Source organism: Ruditapes philippinarum, unplaced genomic scaffold (assembly GCF_026571515.1).
Source record: "Ruditapes philippinarum isolate M1 unplaced genomic scaffold, ASM2657151v2 ctg84_1_1_1_1, whole genome shotgun sequence".
Classification (NCBI taxonomy): Eukaryota; Metazoa; Mollusca; class Bivalvia; order Venerida; family Veneridae; genus Ruditapes; species Ruditapes philippinarum.
In genome coordinates, this window is record NW_026865113.1 from 526,078 (window position 1) to 550,789 (window position 24,712).

The 24,712-nt window shown below is 32.9% G+C and overlaps 2 protein-coding genes across 2 annotated transcripts; both read right to left on the reverse strand.

Annotated features, from left to right (window-relative positions):
- Window positions 1-1,754: 1,754 nt before the first annotated feature.
- LOC132727882 (uncharacterized) lies at window positions 1,755-3,955 on the reverse strand. The gene is made up of 3 exons (XM_060713473.1): window positions 3,799-3,955; window positions 2,838-3,658; window positions 1,755-2,479 (listed from the first exon to the last, which is right to left on the reverse strand). The coding sequence occupies exons 2-3, from the start codon at window positions 3,645-3,647 to the stop codon at window positions 2,378-2,380; spliced, it is 912 nt and encodes a 303-aa protein (XP_060569456.1). The 5' UTR covers window positions 3,648-3,658; window positions 3,799-3,955; the 3' UTR covers window positions 1,755-2,377.
- Window positions 3,956-13,457: 9,502 nt separating this feature from the next.
- Window positions 13,458-23,765, reverse strand: LOC132727867 (uncharacterized). Its single transcript, XM_060713455.1, has 5 exons — window positions 23,052-23,765; window positions 22,565-22,723; window positions 20,494-20,799; window positions 19,732-19,822; window positions 13,458-19,526 (listed from the first exon to the last, which is right to left on the reverse strand). Exons 1-5 carry the CDS (start codon window positions 23,595-23,597, stop codon window positions 16,858-16,860), a joined length of 3,771 nt encoding a protein of 1,256 aa, XP_060569438.1. The 5' UTR covers window positions 23,598-23,765; the 3' UTR covers window positions 13,458-16,857.
- Window positions 23,766-24,712: the final 947 nt, after the last annotated feature.

Genomic DNA, 24,712 nt, shown 5'->3' on the forward strand with positions numbered 1-24,712 from the left:
CACCGCTCCCCTTGAACATTTGGAATTTTGAAATATCCGCAGGTGTGTTCATACGGTGGTTATCATAGAACCTTCAATGTGCCACGGGATATAGTGCTATTCCATGAAAAGCGGCGTATGGCCCAAAAGAATCCGTTTGAACTCTAAGTTACTCTAAGGTTGATCAACTAGTATCCAAGTAGGAATATCAGAACCACCCGGCAAGACTTAATTAATGAAACTAAATTGCATAACAATAGCGTATTGCTGATCATCAATGTAAAATATTACAACATTTCTTTAAAATCTTTAAAAAAAAGATTCCTCTACATTTAATTGTAAACATTTTACATGTGTTTTTGGGAACAGCGCTTTAAATCCAGCTTTTTGAAAAAGTTCAATTAAGCTTTTGTCTTATTTCTTATTTTGTAAAGATATTAATCATATACACTAATGTGAAATATATGCTCGATTTGATGGAAAAAAAACAACAACAAAAAAACAAAAACAAAAACATAATATTTATATTAACAAAATGGCGACATATGTTTTTGTAAGATTAAAACATGCATGAAAGGATCCTGAAAATTCAGCAGAATTGTTTTACTTTCAAAGTATATTAAATTTAACCAAGACTCGAATTGAACAGGAAACCCCCATTTTGTTGAGTCGGTGCTCTCTACTTATTATACACAGGCTGTTCGTTAGATACGAAAAAGACAAATTCATACGATTGTTGAGACATTAATATAAGGAGGGTATTTCGAAAAAAAGTAAAAAAAAAAATCCCCCCCCCCCAAAAAAAAAAAAAAAAAAAAAAAAAAAAAAATAATTAGACATATATATAAAACAGTATCGGGTTACGCATACATTGTTAGGGATATATACATTTATATAAAACAGAAACGAGTTACGCATACATTGTATCTATTGTGAACATTGGTAAATAAATATATCGAGTAAGGTTAAGAAATTTAAAGCTATTATACGGTAAATGGTCTATTTTGGTATTATATAATATTAAAAAGCGTATGGTATGCTGTCACACATAAAGAATAATTATCATTTTATTAATATATATAAATTAAACAATTCGACGAAAATCAACAAATGATAAATAAACATTCGTTAACAGATTTATAAGTGTTTTAGAGGTCATTTATTTGCCATTGGAAATAACTTTATCCCTAGGCCCATTCTCTTTAAGTTATTGAGTGGAATTGTTTTATACAAAGCATCTCTGTGACCCTGACGTTTGGCCTAATAACCTTAAATCAATAGACATTGTTTTCCTATTGTCAAACATTTCCAAGCATCGTGTAAAGTAGCAGGTCAGCAAACGGACAGCAAGTTATTCGGCTGACACCGATTTGGCTATTGGTCCGACATATTTATGGACAAGCACAATACCATCAAACTTGCGCATTTTTCATTGGCCTTATATACTTACATCCTTAAAAACCTCTGGGTTCTGATGAGACGAAACAATATTTAGAAAACTTCTACCTTGACCTGGCCTATACAGAAATTTACAGGTTACATATAAGGAAATGGAATATGTGTATTTTAGGGTACTGTGTACCCATTTGCGTGGTGTACATAATGTATAGAGCGAAAAATGATTCATTTATATTAGCTGAAGTATTTATTTTATGATTTTTATACACCCGTATAAATGTATGATGGGTAAGAATAAATCAACAGATTGATTAATAAATGCGTACTGGCCATTAATTAGGTCCGAGTTCGGTATGAAATCATAACAAAGAAAAAAGAACATAGACACCTTTATTTTATATTTTTAGAAATAAAAAGGCAATATCACATATCTAAATAATCACTCAATGCGGAATGGCATGTGCTATAGTTGCATGTAGAATACACTAACTTTTGTAATGAAAGAAATACAATAGATAGATAATATTTGTAAGTGACAAATCATTTTCGTTTTCAAAGGTATCAAAATAAGATTAAACATTTTCTACATAACAATGATCATATCATGATAATTTTTTATAGTAGTCATTTCAAAAAAGGATAGAAAAAAACTTGTACACAATCAATACCGAACGCTAATCTTTTATACAAAATCAAATTAATATGTCGTCAAATATAATGTCAAATCTTTGTTTTGCCTTTTGCCAGTAAATATATTTATTAAAACGAAACGTTACTTCTTGAATGCATCACAAATCAGCCTGTTTTACCATTGTTCAGTATCACCCGTCCATCATTTTTCAAAATCTTCTAACAACAACATATTTTATCAGTGATAAAACACAATAATGATTACGCAACACTACTCAGTCTCACATCTTTCAAGTGCTATTATCCTTCGCCATTTTTTACTTTCTCTCTACACTTGGTCGTTGACGAATGATCAAAACTGGGTTTTTATCTAGCCGCCATGATGTTTTGGGGGTCTCACAGGAATTTCCATAGAGGTTTGAGTTGGTTTATGTTTTTGCAATAATGACATGCAAATTTGGCGTCCTGTGACCTAAAATAAAAAAAATGATAATAAGACAATGCGTATGAATGCAATACGTATATTTGTCTATATTCCAATCTCAAAGTCTCGATCATTATTAAAAGATACATATCCAAGATATTTATTAGTGAATGTGGCCATAACATTTATTTACGAAAACCGTTTTACTGATACACTTGATGAAAACATTCTAAATTGAAATATACTACTGCAAATACATAAGTTATTTCATTCAGTTTAACTAAATATAGCCTAACGGAAATTTCTTTCTATATTTAGATCTGATTTCTATAATTAGATTGTATTTTAACAGTATGTATTGATTTAAATGTAATGTTACATAACAAATAAAACCCGGTATTCTTACCTCTTCAACATCCAATAGAGAAGCCTCTGCGAGTTTTAGATGTTTGGATGCAATGAAACAGTCAGGCACAATTTCGGTCCTTTGTCTGTCTTCCCACGTTTTAATAACGCCATTTGAGCTGGTGGATTTGCATTGAAATACATTCATCATAAACAAATGACGTATATCTCTGAGGGAAGACTTTGTCATGGAGGGAAGAAAGCCCTGCTCACACATCACCGGTTGCATATTTGCTAGAAACTCTTCTTGTTGATCAGTTGAAAGTTTTTTCACTATTTTCATCAAGGTACTATACTCGATATTCATTTCTCCACCAATCAGAACTGGTTTCCCTGTCGTGATTGCAAGTCTCTGTGAAAATGTAATTAAACTTTCCATGAGGGTTTCAACACTAAAACCGGTTGACTGGAAGTAACCATATTTCCAGGAGATCATCGAGAATTCCTTTACCACTTGCTTATACGGCTGGAGGGTAGAAACCTCTACTTGGGGAACCACGAGTTTATCGAAATCCAAGCCAGGCAACTGTCCAAAAGAATTAAAACTGACTTTTGGTTTCTCCATTTTTACCCTGTTGACGTCAAAAAGAACAACAGTATCTTCTGAATTAGGAACAGTGAACTGATCATAGCCTCTGATAGCGTTAAGTTTCGCATATTTGTCGTCTCCAGGAAGGAAGCATATGTCTGGCTTCGCATTCGAACTTTGAAATATTCTCTGCAAATATGATGGTCTTTGGTCAGGTGATAATGTTAAAAGACCTTTTCTTGAGCTGTTAAAACTCACAATAGACAAGTTGTCGTTTCCCATGTTTGTCAAACCTGAATAAAGAAATGATAAAAATCATTAGAATTTAAATAGAGAAAATGAAAAAAAGAAGAAAATATTTCGTCTTATTTAAAGAAAAGTAAAATTTTCGTTTTTTGTTTTCTTAATGTTTTGGAAAAAAAAAGATACTTACCAATTTTTGAAACTTATGTCCTGATTATTTAATGATAGCTAACTTTACTCCTTTACTCTTTAAGCTTGTGCGCAGTTGTAAGGATTGTATGTTAGAGCGGCGACTTTTATACCTGTAATAACTGTTCTAGACTATTACGTAATCAATTGAAAATATTTTCCGACGGAAACTTTATTTGAATTACCTCTTAATCATTTTCAAAGAATAGAATATGTGGAATACCAATGAATATTTATAACAAATGATGCTCGAGGTTTCACAATCGCAGCCTTTTTGGCCCTTTACAACGATATTCAGATAAAATCGGACCATGTCGGTGAGTGTTAAGCGTCTGTATCCAATATAAGCATGTTTTAATAAGAGTCACTGAGTCATAATTATTTGATAAATGAACCCATGTTTACAATTTGAATAAAGTATCAAATTTGTTTTTTTGCAATATCATCATACAAACTGGGGTTATACAGGCCTTTACATTTGTTTGGCTTGTTAATTTGTCTTTTTCAGGTTAACGAACTTGTTAAAATTCTAAATTGATAAAATATATTAAATTATTAAAATATTTATGCCGAAAAGCAAGGCGCCCGAGATAACATCTTCCCATAATCTTCCCGACATAAAGTACAGAACACAACATTTTATACAGATAAACGATAAATTAATTGGTTTTTGTAAATCTCAAACTTTAATTTCTAAATTTCCTATGTAATAATCAGCTCTGACCTAATAATCCATTTAGCTATTGTTCTGTTTAAACATATAATGAAAAGTATGCTAAAATTTTTGATTGTTTCCCTTTATTCCTGACCTTCAATTCGTGAATCTATAAATAGCGAAATGTACTCTAAAGATAGGCACTGACACGTGCAATTTGAATGCTTACTTTGAAAAAAATACTCGATAGTTATCAAATTTGACCTAACTACAGAGGGATTTCGATACGCGTGCATGGTCAATTTTCTGAAATGTATGAAACAAGTGGTGTATTTGTTGATATCGTTAATATCTAATTTTATGATGTGACATTGTTTTACTTAATCTTTCGCACATTGATAAAGCTTTTTGTTCAATCAAATAAAGAATTACGAAAAAGGTTAAAAAAAAGAAGCTAATTTTGATACTATATAAATGTACTATAAGATGTATTAATTAGATAGCCCCAAAAATCATTCTTTTTGTAAAGGTGAAACATTTAATCTGCTTTTACCGGAAAACAGAAAGAAAAGAAAAACAAAACATTTGACCCAAATTTCACTAGTTATATCATTAGTTTTGATGTACTGTTTGAAATATCGTTTTCTGAAAATATGTGTGAATCTTAATTATATTCTATAAATAGTGATATTAAATTAATATACTTTAAGATCTATTTATTTGATAGCGCAATAAAATTGATCTTTTTAAAAAGCGTACTACATCTTCTGCTTTGATCGAAAAAAAAACAACAACAACATTTGACATACATTTTCTGGAGTTTCCCGGGGATTTCATAAGTTTGAATGTACTTTTTGAAATATCGTTTTCTGAAAATGTGTGTAAAGACTTCAAAGAAAGAGATTGTTTTTTAATGTATTTTTTATTTATGTCTTAATATTATGAAACGTTTTTGTTTATATCAATATGATTAGTATGTGTTATGTACATAAAATAGATGTTAGATATGACGGGGGATGACCCCTACACCTTCATACCTACTATAAAGTTAATAAACGGGGTTGCCCAGTTGGAACCGAAGATTATCGTTTCTTCATTTTGAATTTGTACTTATGTCTGTTTTCATATGAAAATGAGTTTCCCTATAATTATTATAACATATTTCTTAAACACATATACATGTTTATCAGCACATCAAAGCCTTTCTTGTTCCATATTTTTAGCTAGGAATATATCTATAGGGAACTGATTGCCCTTTTTACACTGGCATGTGACATACATGCTTTTGTTTTGTTTTTCATAAAGTGAAATGTTATTTTCATAAGTTATATACCTTAAATAGAATTATAACAAATTAATTAAATGACACGAGCCTATGAACGAGGATATTGATTCCATGTCAAATGTAACTGTGACGTTGACTTAATGACATCAAAATATATAGGGGTCATCTACTGACCACTGTCATATCCCTACAAATTATAACAGGCATAAACGCATTCCTTTTCAAGTTATTAGGCTGACAAAGATTTTATAAAAGTGCCACTGTGACCACGACCTTTAACCTTATGATCTCAAAATTAATGACGGTCCTCTACTGACCATGGACTACATCCTTACTACAAAAAGGTTCATCCCTTCTCAAGATAATGATCGAAACAGGATTCAAAATGAAGTGTCACTGTAACCTTAACATTTGTCTTAATGACCTAAAAATTTACAATGAACATCTACTGGTTATGGGCAAGATACTAACAAAGTAACATTATCTCAAGTTATTGGTCGGACATGAATAGCCGGTTTGATATAAATACAAACAGACGTTCTCTCCCATTAGAGTAAAAATATTTCACGCCAATTATGGGAAGATGTTATCTCGGGTGCCTTGCTTTTCGGCATTAATTTTTCAAAAATGTAGAGCGAATGAGTGCACGTGCAAATTTTCGTGAACAACTATAAGTGACTTTCAAGACAGCTGGTGTCATTGAATAAATATTAGTCACTTGCAGTAGATCTATTATATACACTTGATTGCCGCAGAAATATTAAAACAATATAAGCCACAGAATTGTCATGTATAAAGCTAGATCTAGTGCTACAATCCCAAAAATATCTGAAGAAACTTTTAAACAATGTGCATCAAAGGAAAAACTAAAACCATGCATCATGATACAGAGAGGGACATTTAAGGCAAGATTTTATCAGATCCGCTCAGGTATACAATTTCATAAAAATCAAGGACTAAACATTATTCTCAGAAATCAAGCACATCTAGTGATGGATGCAGTACGAGTTTTTCTTCGAAAGTGTCTTCTTACAGACGTAAGACGACAGTTTGCTAGGATAAACAACAAATTGTCCGTGGCGAAGCCGAAGATAAATTGTTGTTTATCCTAGCGAACTATCTTCTTTACGTCTGTAAGAAGACACTTTCGAAGAAAATACGAGTAACTGTATCCGACTTATGCGACGTTTAAGTGTAAACGCATTCCATATAAATAAATCTAACTGAAATGAAATGTATGTTTACGTTGAAAATATAAAACTTTTGAAAATATTTGCATGGCCTTTAAGCTTAGGGCAGTGAAAGGTGTTGGTAAAATTGTATTCGCACGGAATTTTCGTGCATATTATTTTAATCGGACTTCACTTTTATTCATATAAAACAATGTTAAAATGCCTGAGTGAGATTAATTAAGTCATCCAACAATGAAACCGTCCCTGAGCATGTTTTGTGTCAATTTTAAAAGGATAAATGGATAAAGTTTTGGACCCCAAATTAAGTAAGTTTCCTTGTTTACCAGCTTAGCTTCACACAATGTTCAGCTGGATATGGCCGATGAATATTTTCTTTTGTGAGTTGGGATGGGACAGTAAATGTCATGTTAATGTTGTTGTATTTTATAATGTCAGAAGATATACCAAAAAATGTTAAAATTGTAGCATCATCCAACGAACTATTGTTAGTTTCGTCAATGCTAAAATCAACAGTAACTTTGTTCGTGGAAATGGCCATCCAATTGATTTGATTCATTGCTACAACTTTTATTCAGTTTCTATGGCGTCCTGTTTGAGGCAGTTAAAATATCCCTGTTACGATTTAAGATTGACTTAATATCTTGTTTACGCTCGACTATTCGAAAAGTAGAAAAGCTATTGTTACTATGAATTTTGACAAAACTATGACCCTTTGAACTTAAAAAATAATACATTATTCAGGCTCTTGCTTTACTATCAAGCACTGAGAACAGTCGAGCGCACTGGCTCTTGTTAATAGATAAGTAGCGAGATTTTACATTCTCTTTCGAAGAACTTTCGCTATAAACACTGGTACTGTAAATAGGTTACAGTTCAGGCAAAAAAACATGCGAAATTTAAGTTTAATCATCGCTAATATTTTTACATTCTGATTTGCACGAGAATTAAAGTATGAGAAAGTATAAGCATGAGACAAATTCAACGTTAAATGGCGCCAAAAAGTTTCTTGCGAGATTGTAAAATCTCGCTTCTTTATAATTAAACGTATAGAAAGGCGGGGCAAGACTATAGGAAATAGGAAAGAAATATAACATACCAAGAAGAGTCCTTTAACTGGCCATATCATGACACCATACATTTCAACTGTATTCAACCCACTAGGAAAGTAACAGTTATTTAAAAGTGTGTTCTTACTGATGTAAGAAGACACTTTTTTAATAGCTCTACTGGGGTATAGTCGTAGAACTTTAAGAAAACATACTTTTACGATATTCCATCGTCCAATTTTACATAAATGATGTTATCTTATGGATAGGTTTAACACAGGAAAACTTGTGTCTGTGATTATTTGACACTAAACACACACAATTTGCAGGAACTTGCTAAGCATATTTTTAACGCGGAAGTTAATAAACATTGATATAGATGATTAAAGCAGGAGATAATGTAATGTTGTATATACTTGAATCTTTACCACTTTTCGTAAGGCTAACTATAACTTCAGTCAAAACATTTAAAGCAGATAGGTCTACAACGGACACATTTTCCAAAAAATGTTCGGAAATCGAACTAAGAACAACACACATGTATCATCTGGATATTAAAATGAACAAGAAGTTGACAATTTTAAATGATGTTCATATAAACTGTTTATAAAACTATGGAAAAAAATTACGAAAAGGAAAAACTTTTTCTTTAAGGTCGTAACTTAATCGGACAACGTCACATTTTGTTGACAACACAAAATACAAATACAAACAATCATCTTTTTCGCATCTTCGAATAAATGCTGCCGGACTCCTTTCCAAACGCAGTGGTGGCGGTAGATTGATCACAACTTTGTCGTTTATTAAAAAAAGCAAGTAATGAACGTGGTAAGACCCTAGCTTGGTTTGTTACTAAAGATAACATACAGTTCAGTGGAAATCACGTTAGCACAAATCATGTTAAACACAATCGTTGATTCTGTAATTCGCTTTCAGTGGACAAGACATCACCGAGAACCACCTTGCAACGCGGTAAAACAGCCATGCATCTTATTTAATATTGTTAGCAATGAATGAAAAACAGATAACATGCCCTACTCTTCAACTAATATAATAACGTTCAACCTGAAAGAGTGAATATGTAAAAAAAATGCTTTTTCCGGTATACTGTTTGTCCCAGGATGACCAATATTGAGCTAGAAATCATGTAAACAATAGATTTGGGCTGGAAATATTACATTTATAGTGTTCACAAGTTTTTGACATATTTTGCATGTATGGCCTAGTTTTTGACACCGGATGATCCATGTTCAAACTTGTGCTAGAAATTATCAAACAATATTTCTGACAAATTTTCAGGATGTTTGGACTAAAATATTACCTCTAGAATGTAAACAAGGTTTTCCATAATTTCCAGGATATTTGTTAACAAGTTTTTATTTCGTATTTTGGCTGTGTGACAGCACATGCTGTTAGACGGACTGGGAACTTCAAATCAATAAAAAAATCCTAAATCCAATATACATTTAAGCACAACTTTATTTTATAGTGGATGGTGAATGATCCATAGCAAGACATTTTATGATAATATAGAAAAATTATGAAATAATTGCATGAGTAGGTACATTAGTAGATTTAATATTAAAATCAAATTGCAACATTGATAGTTATGCATTATTATCTAACCATAAGGGAACAAGAAAATTGATATACATATATAATTTACTCAATCAACATAAGTAACAAGTTATCAGCAAATATTTGGCAGTGAAAACCTTTACCAAGATCTTGGTCGATGCTTAACCCAAGCTATTAGACAACGTTAAAATGAGCATAATGTCTCTTTAATACAACAACGACATATTTATTTGATAATAACGCCACCGGGCCAAAATATACAATGCAACATGCACCAAGAATCATTTTACGTCCCTCGATTGACATCATTTGATATACAAATAATATGGTGTATAATAATACAGACATTACGTATTTTGTGTCATAACTTGAACTCATATATGAGTAAAAATCATTTAAATTTGTTTTCCATCATACTAATTTAGTTAGTATTTTGACGAACTTCATAATAGTTACAATAATGGAAAAATGCATGATTTTCACAATCCATAAATGACATATTTCTTTTATTACACTATGTACAAAAGCGCTGTTCTCTAGAATGGAAATAGGTCTGTCGATTTCTATTTTAATTGTAGAACATCATCACTTAGAGAAAGATCTTCCATAAACACATGGTAAATCCAATATTACTCGTAAGTGTTTTTCCATATTCATCTATAGGTGATTTATAATTCATAAAATAGAAGCAGTGATTGGAAGCATTTTTAGGATTAAAAATTTCTTACAATGGAGCAAATCCAAAATTTAACGTTAAACATCAGAAACTTATTTATAGTACCGCAATCATTCTTATATGTCTAATAAATAATTGGTTTAAACATAATTCATTAAGAACATTTTGCATAAACAAAATAATCATACAATAAAATTTATTGTAAAGAATAACACAATACAATGCTGAAAAAGGATCAGATCAGAAAGCATAAAATGCTTGTAAAGGCCTTTTCCTGTCATAGGATTAATTACTATAAATAAGACGGATTTTGAAAATGTTTGAAATATTGAATAAGAAGAGAAAACAATTATAATAATTAATACTAGTAAATTGACGAAAGGTGAAACTAAAAAAAGTCAAGTTAACGACCTATGAAACAAAGAATAACATAGAGTAAATCTTTAATCAAAAAGGAGTTTAAATAGGGACTTAATAGATAAATGCAATAATTGTCGTGTTAATAAATGTATTCAGTTTGAGACTTTCATAACTTGAGATAGAAAAGACATAACGTAATAAATAGTGGAAAAGAGGAAGATCTATTCGGTAAGTAAACTGGGGGAGCAGTAGATGTAGCATATGGGGTTGCGTTCATTGAACACCGCCTTCTCTTGTTGATCTTGTTTATCATATATTATAGACTATGGAAATCGTTTGCTATCTCGGATATTTATTTGAACTGCCTGAAATATACTGATGTTGATGTCGTCACTTAAATCTGTGTCGCCGTTAAGTGTTGTATGGTATGTTATATTACAGTAATTTGAAAGTGTTTGGAAAAGACTGTCTCTCATAGAAATGTATTGTTTGCATTAAAAATATGATGGTTAGTTTCTGGAAGTCCACATTGGCATAGAGGTGTGTTTACAATATTTTTTCTGAAAAGATGGTGGTTAAGAGAACTACACTCTGTCGTAGACGTGCATGGTATATTTGCCACTTTCTGACACCTGTATAGAAATATTTTGGACACTTTTTAATTTTTCTATTCAAAAGACACTTGAAAGCAGGCAACAAAGGGGCATTTTTTTATCATCTTGTAATTCATTCCATGAGAGCTGAGGGAAGAAAGGTATTATGGTATAAAGAAGTTCTTGTATGTATTTCCTGTATATTGTTCGAATTTCCTAAATTATAATTCGAGGTTTCACCTACAGAAGGAGGGACAAGTCTTAATATGTAGTCTGAAGAGAGTCCATTTTTCATTTTATAAACACGAATCAATTTATGTTTCTTTCTCCTACTGTCAAGAGGTTCCCAAGGAACCTCTCGTTGGATCTCATGAAAAGCCACAAGTTTACTAGCACCAGAGACAAGTCTTGAAGCTTTAAGTTGGATTTTATCGAGTCTTTCTTTTTCATATTGAGTAAAATTGATGTAAACAACATCAGTGTATTCTAAACTTGGCCTGATATAAGACAGGCAGATTATTTCTAAAGATTTTCGATCAAGTTAAAATTTAAATTGGCGCATGATATGTATACCTTTCGAAGCTCTTATCTTTACATGATGAATTAGAATATGCCATGATCCATCGTCTTACAAGTGTAAGCCTAGGTGTTTGTGAGATGTCACTGAAGATATTGTCTGGTTTTGCATTGAAAGAGGTGGATGGAATGGTTTAATTGTTTTACGTGTGATTAGCATGGTTTCAGATTTGGAAGGATTAAACTTGACTTGCCATTAGTCAGCCCATGAGGAAATCTTGTTTATGTCAGATTGAAGGATATCAGCCACAGAAACAGGATGGTCAACGATCAAATACAGGCTGGTATCGTCGGCAAAATGATTTACAGAAGACCTCATTAATAAACACTAAGAAAAGCAGCGGACCAAGAATCATGCCTTGAGGTACTCCTGTGTTGATTACAGACCAATCAGATTTAGCGCCAGGAAGGACAACAGATTGACATCTGTTCGACAGATATTCCGACAGCCAGTCGAGGTTGGGTCATTGAATACCGGCTCCTCCTTTAAAAACTTAATCAGGGGACCCTTGTCCAACACTTTATCGAAGGCCTTGCTGATGTCGAAAAGGACAATTCGTATCTCAAGACATTCATCAAGGAGGAGTTGTAAAGAAAGATTAATTGATTCACAGTTTAATCGCCAGGCTTGAAACCAGATTGAAGGGGAGATTCTCATGGAAAAAATTATAAATATACTTGAAAATAATGCGTCAAAGATTTTTTCCATACAGCATAAGAGAGAAGTAGGACGATAGTTGTTAGGTAACGATGGATCGCCTGTCTTAAAAATTGGGCACATTTTCCAAGTTTGAGGAATCTTACAAGAGCGGAGTGATGATAAAAAGTGAACAGAGTGGGTATTTGAGTACGGACGACGTTTCATACAAGATCCGATTGCTAATTTCATCAGGCGTAGAAGCTTTATTAGTATAAAGATCTTTAATGACATCTTCAACATCTTGAGTAATACTTATTGAATTGAGACTGTTCCCATCCTGCTAGTAGAAATCGTAACGAACGTGTTTATCAGAGTTTTCAATAGAGGACTGATTAAAAAAATAGTTGTTTAATAAGTCAGATTTTGATTTGTCATATGTAAGTCTTTGATTTATTTGTTTTGTTTTAGTTCCTTATAAGTTACTTATTATGTATTCTGATGTAGTGGTTTGCCTGCCCGTACTCTGCCTTGTGCCCTGTCCTGTTTTTCTTTGGGGTCCTCCTGGGCTCCTTGCCGCTGGCGCTTGTTGCTGGGTCGGGTGGGGGCTGCGTTCATTGAATGCCGCCTTTCCTTGTCGATCTTGTTTATCATATTTGAGTAACTGGATGCGAAGGTGCCGGAATTGTTTGTTTTTCAGTAGGTGAAATGAATGATTTAATGAGTCTCCATCAGTCTCTCTGCGATGTGTTGTTTGATGTAAGTATGTCTGAAAGTTTCTGAATGTAGTAATGTTTGGCGGTGTAAATAAGCGAGACGATTTTATTATTTAATTGTTTGAATGAGTGCCAGTGCATAGGATTTTAAGCTTTCTTGGCTCTATGATAAAGTTTTTTTTGCGTTTTCGAATAAACTGTTTGATTTCTGTCGTTATCCATTCTGCATCGGTTTGTTCATTAAACGGCGCCTTTCCTTGTACATCTTGTTTACTATATTTTATCATTATTGATTTTGTATGGACTGCTTTGAAAGGTCGATGATTTTGCTGCTTACTAAAGTTGCGTTTTCATCCTTGTCGTTGTTTGAATATTGTTGCTAGTCAGTTTGCATGATGCTTTGTTTCAGGGAGTTGTAGTTGCATATATAGCTTTATAAAACGTTTGAAAGATCCTGACTTAGGTTTAGAGAATACAAAAGAGCAAATATAGGGCAGTGGTAGCAAAGAATTTGGCCTAGAACTGGCTCCCCAACACTTGAAGTTATTACTGGATGACTACAAGAAACAAGAACAAGATCCAAAACAGAGGCTGACGTCTCGGTATAATGTGTAGGTTCGTTAATTAGTTGCTCAAGGTGAAATTGTTGACAAATTGAAAGAAGTTTGCGTAATAATGTAGGATAAGATGGATTTAAGTTAAAATCTCCAGTAACAATGATATCTGATATATCTGTTTCTACTGCCAAGTTTAGAGAGTGTTCCATAAGAGCTGTATAATGTGAATCTGCACTTGGTGGTCATTAAAAATACCTAGCAAAATACGTTTAGATTTAGGTAGAATAATCTCCACTCATACACATTCTATATTTCTAGGTTCGAGATCCATTCGCCATTTGTAAAATAGTAAATTCTTAACGTACTAACATACTCAATTCATTGGTTAGAATTTCAATTTTGCTTAGCAGACTTTTAACATTATATTGAAGGACAGATAAACAGGAACTTGACGACATTAGACTTGCTAGGTCCAGAGACATAGACGACGTAGTGGACAATGATTCAGTTGAGGAATTTGTTGACGATGGACCAGGATAAAGTAAGAACAATATGCAGCCATTGAATACACAAATTTTAACGAGAACAACGATGAGTAGATAAGTAAACGCTACATTGTGAATGAAGCACTCATAGCATGAAAGGGATCGTCTGTGTGGATATTTAATGTTGTATTAAACTTGATTCCTTATGTGAAGAGACAGTGAGTATGTAAGAATCATGTTTGGAGCAATGTGTAGAAGAACAAACATATTCAGTAAGAGGGAAAATTTCCATGTACAAGAGTATGAGTGCATGAGATTTATTCACTATGTAATTGATGTTAGAAACAACAAAAAGCGCGCCGTCACTATCATGCCTCCGAGTATATTAATTATTAGCATCCGAAGCATTCCATTTACAATATTCCGAATAGATGTCCCTAGGGAAAAAGAAGAGTGAATATAAAGGGAGAAAATGAGTTTGAGGAAAAACAAAAGAAAACAAGATGTAATAAAGGGACAATTTAAAGATACATTAACAATATAAAAGGACCAAAAAGTGCACTGAAATCATAAGCTATGATGAAAGAAGTGTGCATACTTTGAAAAGCCTCCTGATGTTATGCAAAAAGCATGGTTATAAATTTTAAATTATATTTCAAAGTTTAATCATATTGTACTATATACATATCATTTAAATATCAGTTACATCAGCTCTTACAGTTATTGAAAAAATGTTGTACTACAATGTTTTATATATAAATAGCAAGAGGTAGTAATATGTTTAAATCAAAAACATGATAAAGCAAACTACATATTTCGATATGCAAAAAGAAAGATATTTAAAAAGTCGTGTCAATATCATCCTTAAAATAAAAGGAATAATAAGAGTGACAATTTTCAAAAAGTATATCAATATTTTATCAAAGAAACTATTTCTTGAAAAGAGACACAAAAATATTACCAATTGAAAGGAAAGTTAGCTAGAAACATATACATATGCTTATAAGTGCATATAAGCTATACTATTAATTGATTTTACATCAACTATATGACTAGTATGTCATTGAAGTTATCTAAATTATCTTTATTTTACGATAAGATTTTCACAAGTAAAGCAAATAAACATACAAACAAGCACACATATGCACAAAAACATACAGTATACAACAGTATACATATGCGCACACATTTACATATGTACACATAAGCGCGTACATATGTACACATATACTTGCATTCATGTTAAAGCTTAACCGTATTGATTTAAACATATGAAACATTAATAAAAATTTTATTGTAGTATAAATTGCTCATTTACCAATGAAATTTTTATCATATTCCTTTGAGTTTTCTAAAACATCACTGATATAGATATTATTCAAGATAGTAGATCACATCGCGATGTATATTCAATCTTATTTTTACAAGAAAAAAGAACAACTGTAAAGAACAAATAACTTGGTAAAAAGTTAAAGCTGAAAAATGAATAAAATCTTAATATTATCATATTCGTTTGAGTTTTCTAAAACATCACTGATATAGATGTTATTAAAGTAGTAGATCACATCGAGATGTATATTTAATCTTAGTTTCTTATAAGAAAAATGAACAACTTTAAAGAACAAGTAAGTTGGTAGAAGGTTAAAGCTAAAAAAATAAACAAAATATAATTCTCGTTATAACTAATATAGTTTCTTTTATATGATAATCGCAATTACAAGCTGTTTTTATATAATTATATGAACGTGATGTGTCTAGATAACATTTTTTTCGGATTTCTAAACTGGAATGACAAGATGGTTGATAAATAGTTTAAAAATTCTATTTAAATGCACATATATACACTTCATATTATCTACAGTATTAGTCTACTGACTTAAACATAGTGCAATTCAGATATAGAACATAGAAACCGTTAAAACGAAGAATAAAATGAAAATAGTTTTGGAATGTCACGCACGATATTCACGGGATTACCCTAATTGTTACGAGTAGAAGTAGCTTTTTACAATTATCATTTCATCAGTGTTCCAAGCGCCGAGAATTGCTTTACTTTTTAACAAGTTGACGTGCTTCATATAGAAGTTCCGATCTAATTTTAGTTAAATCTTCATAATCATAATCTTTTCGTGTGGCTTTTAGTCTTCAACAGAGCACGCTTCTTGAGAAGTTTGTCTCTTTCAAGAACGACGAGATACGAACTTAACCAGGATATCGTGCGGTTTTCTAGATGATCTAGGTTTACCGAGTCGATGTGAAACAGCTTTTTCATTTAAGCTTAAGTCAGCACCAATGCTCGTGCTCATGTCAAGTATGATTTGGTCGGCATTTTCGTATTTGTTTTTTTTATATTGCGGTGATATGCAGATTATCACGGCGACTATATTGTTCTGCAGCGCCGGCTCTCAGTTCGAGTACGTCAATTCGGGTAGATAAGGCTACGTCTAAAAATAACTGATATGTGATAAGCTTAAACACTATGTATTGTGTTGATACTTTAAGCCAGTGATCCTTAACTGGTGCTCATATACCACTAGCAATATGTTGTCTCGATTTATAATCATTTTAGTTTTACAAAAGCGACTTAACTTGATACGCGCAGTAAAAGTAAACAATAATATGATTTTAAGAAAATGTTCAAAACACTAGTTCATCAAAAAGAATTCGTAATACAGCTGTAGATGTTTGAAAGAAAATGTAATTTCAATAAATGTGTCGTCTTAAATCATTTAAAACATCAAGGAAACTTGGTAATGGATATGATGTTCTGACACTAACTTTGCTATTAACAACGTAAAAACAACATGCTATCATTTCTACAACTTCTAGGTTGCCATGCTGAGACAGGTCTATTTGGTGTTTTTTACAAGCGGGACCATCACATTTTATTTCTGATATGCTTAGTGACTTTAAAGAGACAGCGCTGGATAAAGCTGAGGCTAGCTTATCACCGGCTTCATGTTTTAAATTACTTTCTGATATGGAAAATGACACAAGAGATTTTACGTTCTCAGCTGAACCCAAGCAACATACAAAATAGTTGAGATTAACTGTCTGTAGCAAGGTATTTTGTGACAGATCTAATGAATGATCATCATATTCGTCACCACCGTATGTTGCCAAAGTGAGATGCTTAAGGTTCTTCGCGCTTGGTACTAATTTGCAAAGTTCTTCATGGTAATCTGACGAGTCGTGACCAAATGAGTCCATTATGAAAAGAGACTCTAAGTTAATAGGAAGTTTTTCACAGTCAATTTCGAAGCAACAGACTTTCTCAAAATGAATCCGCACAAGTTTATTGTGATTTGTCAAAGAAAGAATATGTGTAGGACAATATTCTAAATTATTACAAATTGGTCCAATCATATCGGGGTTGTTATATGTTCTATCATACATAATCAACTCTTGCAAAGAGACTAATTTTTCTATTGATTCAAACAGGTTATCTAACTCTTCACATGAGATTTCCTCAGTAAATATGCATATAACCTGCAAATGATGCAATAGCGCAATCCATTTGCAAACATCCTCTGGAAGGTAGGTTAAACTGTAACTACAAAGTGACAGTACTTTTTCTGGGTCAATTTTGTGTAGGAATGATAAATTAGTATCGATATTAATTGTGATGTCAGATAAGCTTAAAGTGGTTTGCTGTGTCTCTTGTGCATCATCACAGTATAAGGCCCAATCTTCTAAAAGCATTTGGATCATCTCCGGTTCTCTAATATCGTTGTGAGGTAAGGTTTTCCTATAATCCACAAATGAAACATCTTGATGAACAACTTCGTATACATGTTCTGTTATTTCCCTCAAAAGATTTGGTGCCAAATAACAAATCGTTTCAACAACTTTTGACATTCGTAGGATATCTGCTATTGACTTGAACGCCGTGAAAAACTCATGCAACGCTGTTTGTTTGCTGAGTCTTCGTGCTTTGCATGGCGGTGGGCCTTTACTTTTGGGAAATGAAGTAACATAAATAGCAGCGAAGAATTCTAGATATGACCTGTGTATAAAGGTAAAGCTTGTCGTTTCAAGGGACGGATCAATTTTTGTCTGCTCCTCTATGAAACCAGTTCTTGTAAGTAAATTGATGTCATTTTTTGAAAAGCCACATTCAAGTAATTTTAATCGACCAAATATACATGTTGATGTGTCTGCGGTCAGTTCGTCAAATGCAAGCTTACCTAAACTCAAAATAGACGACTTGTTTGCTTGACATCTAGGCAACTGTCTTAACTTGTCAGGAAGTTCCATGTCTTCTATCGCTCTATATTGAACAGTATCTTCGTCAGTTGAATCATTTTCATCTTTGCTTTGATTCCAACCGAACAAAATGTTAACAAGATTACAATTAACTTCTGGGACACACGTTCCAAGTTCCTTTTCCTGACAAAACATCCACACAAGTTGTTGAATAAGCAAAGGTTTGAGGTCGACATGTTCGAAGTTATCCCTGATCTTGCCCATAAAACCGCGTACTGTCAAGTTGTTCCTATTTTGCAGTTTCATATAATTTGACGCTAATTCCTCAACTGATTCCTTATCAACTCCCTGTAAATTGATTTTCATGTCGTATTCTGATGACTTCAAGTTCAAAATTCCCTTTGCAGAGGGTCTGGAAAATGTTACAAATGTAGCGTTCTTCAGCCCGCTTCCATTTGGAATGCCATAGCTTACATGCTGAGGACAAGGGTTGTTTTTTGGTGGAGTCCATTCATCTAAGCCATCAATCAAAATGCAGCATTCATGCGATTCTTTCTCAAATAAAGTGCAAATAAGATCATTTGAAAGAATGTCTTTGTACATCTCTTTAATCATTTCAAGTACATCAATACTAAAACCTGACATTCTAGACAAAGGAATGAAAAACAGGAATTTAAAGAACTTCATTTCTTTGATATTTTCCTCTTCAAGTGCCATTCCTAACGGATGTTGAATGTTTTCTATGCCAGTTACGAGTTTCTCTGTTTCTCGGTATGATGTACACCAATTATGTATCATCATTTTGCTAAAAGAGCTTTTACCTGTCCCAGCATCACCAACAATGTAAATTCTTTTATATCTTGATTCATTATTATGAAAAATGTCTTTGTATCCGTTTACGACTTTACATTCTGAGGTTTTGTCTCTCGAATGTGTTGTTGCCTTTGTGTCGTTCTTTGTATTCGTCTGCCTCTCATACAATACTGACGTAGTTGTTTCAGTATGTGTAGTTATTTTTGTATTTTTTGATACCTTCTTTTCTTGCTTGATAAGGGGGTTAACATATACTTGCGATATATTGATATCATCTTCATTTGTTTTCAATGGTGATACACTAGTTCTTTGATAAAATTTCTCGTATCGATTAAAAAGCTCTCGCTGAAATACTGAAATTTAAAAAGAAATGCATAAATCTTCTTATTTAGTATTTTGCAATAAATTATAATTGTAAAGATTAAAGAAATATGTCTGCGTTAAAAATTAATAAGAAATAGCATATTCTTCTTCAATACTGAGGTAACTTGAGGACAATTTCAAACAATATGTTTCACGCAAATAATGTATTAATTTAACAAAAATGAATAAAGATACCTTGTTTCTGTTCAACGTATTTCAAGTTCGATACACATTTATCGCGTGTGGCTTTTAATGTATCTAAGGTTGTGTCTATATCTGTAAGCCGCTGAAAATAAAATCGGAGAAATACTCAATATTTTATTATCATTTAAAAACTTTCAAGCAATGATGTTATTACTTATAAATCATGAAGTTTCTGATAACTTTTAAGTTTTTAAAACGATAAGAAGCGCAGGTGTATCTTTTTCGGATAAATGCTGGCTTGTATAAGCAAAAGGAGAACATTTGTTCTCCTCTTGTACTTTGATATTATCTTTTTAAATCAGAATAATTATTATTAAGTTATTATTCTAGTGACAACCAAATATGACCATTGAATAATTTGCGTTGGTCATTATAATATGATGATACCTTGCTATTTATGGAAGAGACTTTAAATTCGTCAATGGATGCAATTTATTAAGCACATAACTAGAAATAGGGAAGCCCCCACACTCCACTGATTTGTCAGTCTACTGACGTACAACATGGCAGTATGTCATAGGGACAAACAAATAGCTCAAATATCTTTTAGTTACGCAAGACAAAAGTTGAATATTGAAAAACGTGCAAATCAAGGGCAATAACACTACAAATACTAAATAAATCCACGAGCAAACGCCTTTAGTGAGTAACTAGAAATGTTGACCATATTTATGTTAGGGTTTGTGACTTTATGGCTACATTTTTAGCTACGTGTAACACAAGTTGTCAAAAATGTTATAAGATTCATTCTACCTGAATAATTACTGCATTTTCTGATTTCAGGTGTTTAACTGTTTCCACTAACACTTCTATTGTTTGTTTCATCGTTTCGATCTGGCTATCATTTTTTTTCTCCAGTCTGTCTAAAGCATTTTCAGTTGCCTTCTTTGACTTCTCGTCAATGTTTTGTAGTGCTTCTTCAACCCCCTTTTTAATGTCATTTCTTGCTTCATCAACAGTGGATTTAATTTTTGCAGCTTCTTTCGTTATCGAATCTAACGCAGATCGGCACGCTTCAGCCTCTTCGTGAGTAGATATTACAAAATGTCGTTGCTTAAGCTTTGAATAGAAAACGTATTATCGTTTATATCTATCTTACAGTTTTAATGAACTCCCTTTGGTGTTCTTAATTGTCAAAATTTAGCATAATAATAATGATAGTTCAAGTTTCAAGTTCAAGTTTATTGTAATGTAATTCTAGGCCATCGGCCCAAATACACAATATAATAACAGAAAGATACAATTACATCTGATTGTGTCACAAGTTATGAAAAACAAAATAGTAGCATATTCCATAATTTTTAACATTGTACAACAAGGTAGAGAATATACATATTACCACAACCCTTAATGTAAAACACGCAGTATCAAGTTCCGAAAATGAAAAAAAAAATAAAAAAAAATACAAAAACTAGTCCTATTAATGCATGAAAAAAAGAAAATCAGCAACTTATCTTCGGGATAATTGATGCCAGCACTATTTAGTGCTGAAAATTGAGTACCGCTCAAGTCGGTGCTAGGGGGCGTGAGGGATGTTGCACTTAATCATTATCCCTCATGTACAGACTCATCAAACCGAGTCTGCAATTCTTATGTAATTTTGTTGTGATTTATGCTTCCGAGGGATCACTTTGTTACCAGATGTTTTTATTTAGCGTTTAACCTCATTTGACCCCCACCGGAACGCCTCAAATCTGGGTTCAACACGGAATTTATCGATTAAGTTGAATGAAACAATATTAAGAGAGACTCTGTCGAGCGAAATATTATTTATTCACCGAATTTAATAATTTAAAATTTAACTTACGAAAATATAATATTTGTTTTAATAAGGACGGTTTAAAGCAGCACGCCTCCAGATTCATGTTACTTTTCATGAATATTTTGGAAATGTTTTAAAAGTCAAATATTGTGAGATGAACAAAAATAGTAATTGACATATTGCAATCGGCACTTCCAATCCAAGAAAATAGCCAAAAACTATATGCAAAATGATATTCAAAAATATCCCTAACTGCGTTATTAACGCAGTAGAAAAATGTTATAGAATACTGCAAAATCAGTCTTAAACGGCCAGAACATGAATTTTTTTAACTTGGATCTGGAATGTTTTTACTTTCTTAAAATTTCAGTACATTTTTCTCAATATTGATTTTCTTGAAATATTTTAGCTCATCTGGAGGCTTGCAGCTTTAAAGGCCAAACGAATAATTTTCCATTGACGCGCCAAATATGTAAAATTAACATTTAGTGCGTTTTCGCACTTTGTTCATATTACGCAAATGACGTCATGTCAAAATATATGCACAGCCGTGCAGTACCATTATTATTGAGTCGCAAAATCGGTACGGGTATGTGATAAATGTAAGTTAAAAATATTTGGGTTTTTCAACATTTTCCCCATTGTGTATTTTAAACAAAACGCCCGACCCACCACAAAGGAAAATACGGTTATTGATTGTATGAAGATACATTGACCTAGTTCTCGCTTAGAATTTTACCAATGCCACTTCGTCATGATAAGGCAGGGCGACTACCTTCAGTTTACACATACGCGGACTTGAAAAATAAATAACACAACTGGCCTGTCTATCGAAAAAGGAACGACTTCATTCGTCAGCAAATGATGTTGAACACTTTAAAAGGTTACGATTTAAGTTTAATGATAAAGTTTAATCTAATATTTTATAGATGGTTACAAAAGTTTTACAAATGAAAACATGCAAATGCGAAAATAAAGGGATTAAAATCGAAATAATTATCAAAATAAAAAAAAACAACATGTTACTTTTTTACTTAAAAATATGTTGATTTTCGTACTTACTTCTAGTAAGTTGACAACAGCTTGCTTTGCTTCTGGCCTTGCTTTTAGTTCTTGATCGTCTTCAAGAATTGATATTATGTCATCAATGCACTCAATCATTTCATTTTCTTCTAGCTCCATTTCCGGTGAGTGAAATATACCGTTCCGTCGCTGTCTTGTCTAATGAAAATACAATGATAAGGTGATGACTTTAATAGTTCATTAGTGAATGCAAGCTATGTTTATCACATTGGCATTTTAACGTGTTAAATAGTTTACCGTTAACTATTATTCTGCTTCACTTACAACAATTTAACAATTGGAATATTTTCATATTTAACTCCTTACTCATTTCTAAACAGTCAAGTAAAGCTGATGGGGTTCAAAAATATTATTGTTCCTTTTTGCAACGAAATTTTAAAGTTATAGCCCAGTGATTTAAAATTTAAAACCGTGCTATAGATTAGAAAGGTTATGGTAAGTTATTTGTTTAAGTTAATTAGCTTACCTTACTTAAACAATCTGATCCTGTAATTACACATGTCATGTGGGAGTGAAAATTTGTGTTGTTGATGAATAAATGAAGTAGCCCAGAGGCATCAATGTCGGTGGCTGATGATTTGTCTGTGTAACCAGGCGCATTAATAAAACATTTCGCGATTTCCCAGGGAGAAGAACACCATTTCTGTACATCTGTGTTCTTCCAGTTTGGAGCGGGAGGAGTTGATCCGTGACTGTTCAAAATGTCTTCAAATACAGCATCACAAAAATTGTTTGGACATGGAATCTTGTTTTGCCGCAAACAGTTACAGTTATTCTGACTCCGGGGGCAAATGCTTCTCCCGCTACTAAGATCCTTTTTATGCACAGGCTTCAAATCCCTGAAATTGCATTGATTGCATGTGTTTCGATGTGCACTAAGAATCCTCTGATGCTCTGCCACAACCAAATAATCAGCAAAACCTTTTAAACCGCATTTTAGATATTTGTATGCAAGTACACCTCTGACCCAGTTTCTATATTTTGTGTTTCTGAGATCACTTTCAAGATTCATCGTAATAATTTCCCTCTGTAATAAATCCGTTTATGTAGAATCATAACAAAACTATCATGTCGTCTGTTTACCGTTTAAAGTATAAATGATATTTTCTATCGTAATATAATTTCCGTTTAAAATATTGATTCAAATTCACGATCAAAATAGTGTTTATATGAAAATAAAGGCTGGTTGTTAGGATCGAATTACCAGTTATGAAAAGCAACGTGTATAATGTCCTGTTTGTACTCCTTTGTTAGGATTCATTAGGTAATCATACATGACGTTTTAGCTTTGCAGCTATACAGGATTTTGAAAGAGTATAAATTCAATACTAAATTTATTGAACGAATAATGTAAAAGTATTTTATGCACGCATCGTTCGAGCATAATCTAGTTTAATAAAGTAAGGAATGAATTTACACGAATATAATATTCTATTTATCACATAACCAAGGAACAGTTTGCAGTGAAAAAAAAATCCCTTTCTGTTTATGACTTTTTTGCATGGCCGTGAAGTAGTCTAGCGGGCTAACAGTGTGAACTGAGCGGGCTAGCAATCTAGCGGGCTAACAGTGTGAACTGGGCGGGCAAGCAGCCTAGCGGTCTAACAGTGTGAACTGGGTGGGCTAGCAGTCTAGCGGGTAACAGTGTGAAATTAGCGGGCTAGCAGTCTAGCGGTATAGCTGTGTGAACTGGGCGGGCTGGCGGACTAAACTCTAAAACTAAACTGATTCAACATGAAAAGGTTATGATACATTACCTGGCAGTGTGAAGTGGGCGGGCTAACAGTGTAGCTGGCTAGCAGTGTGAACAGGGCGGGCTGGCGGGACAGCGGGCTAAACTTAAATTCTTAATTGAATGAATATGAAAACGTTATGATACATTTCCTAGCAGTGTGAAGTGGAGTGTGAACTGAGCGGATTGGCGGGCCACCGGGCAAAACTTTAATACTTAATTGAATCAACATGAAAACGTTATGAAACATTTCCAAGCAGTGTGAAGTGGGCGGGCTAACAGTGTAGCGGGCTAGTAGTGTGAACTCGCCGGGCTGGCGGGCCAGCGGGATAAACTTTAATACTTCATTGAATTCACATTAAAACCTCATGATACATTTCTTAGCAGTGTGAAGT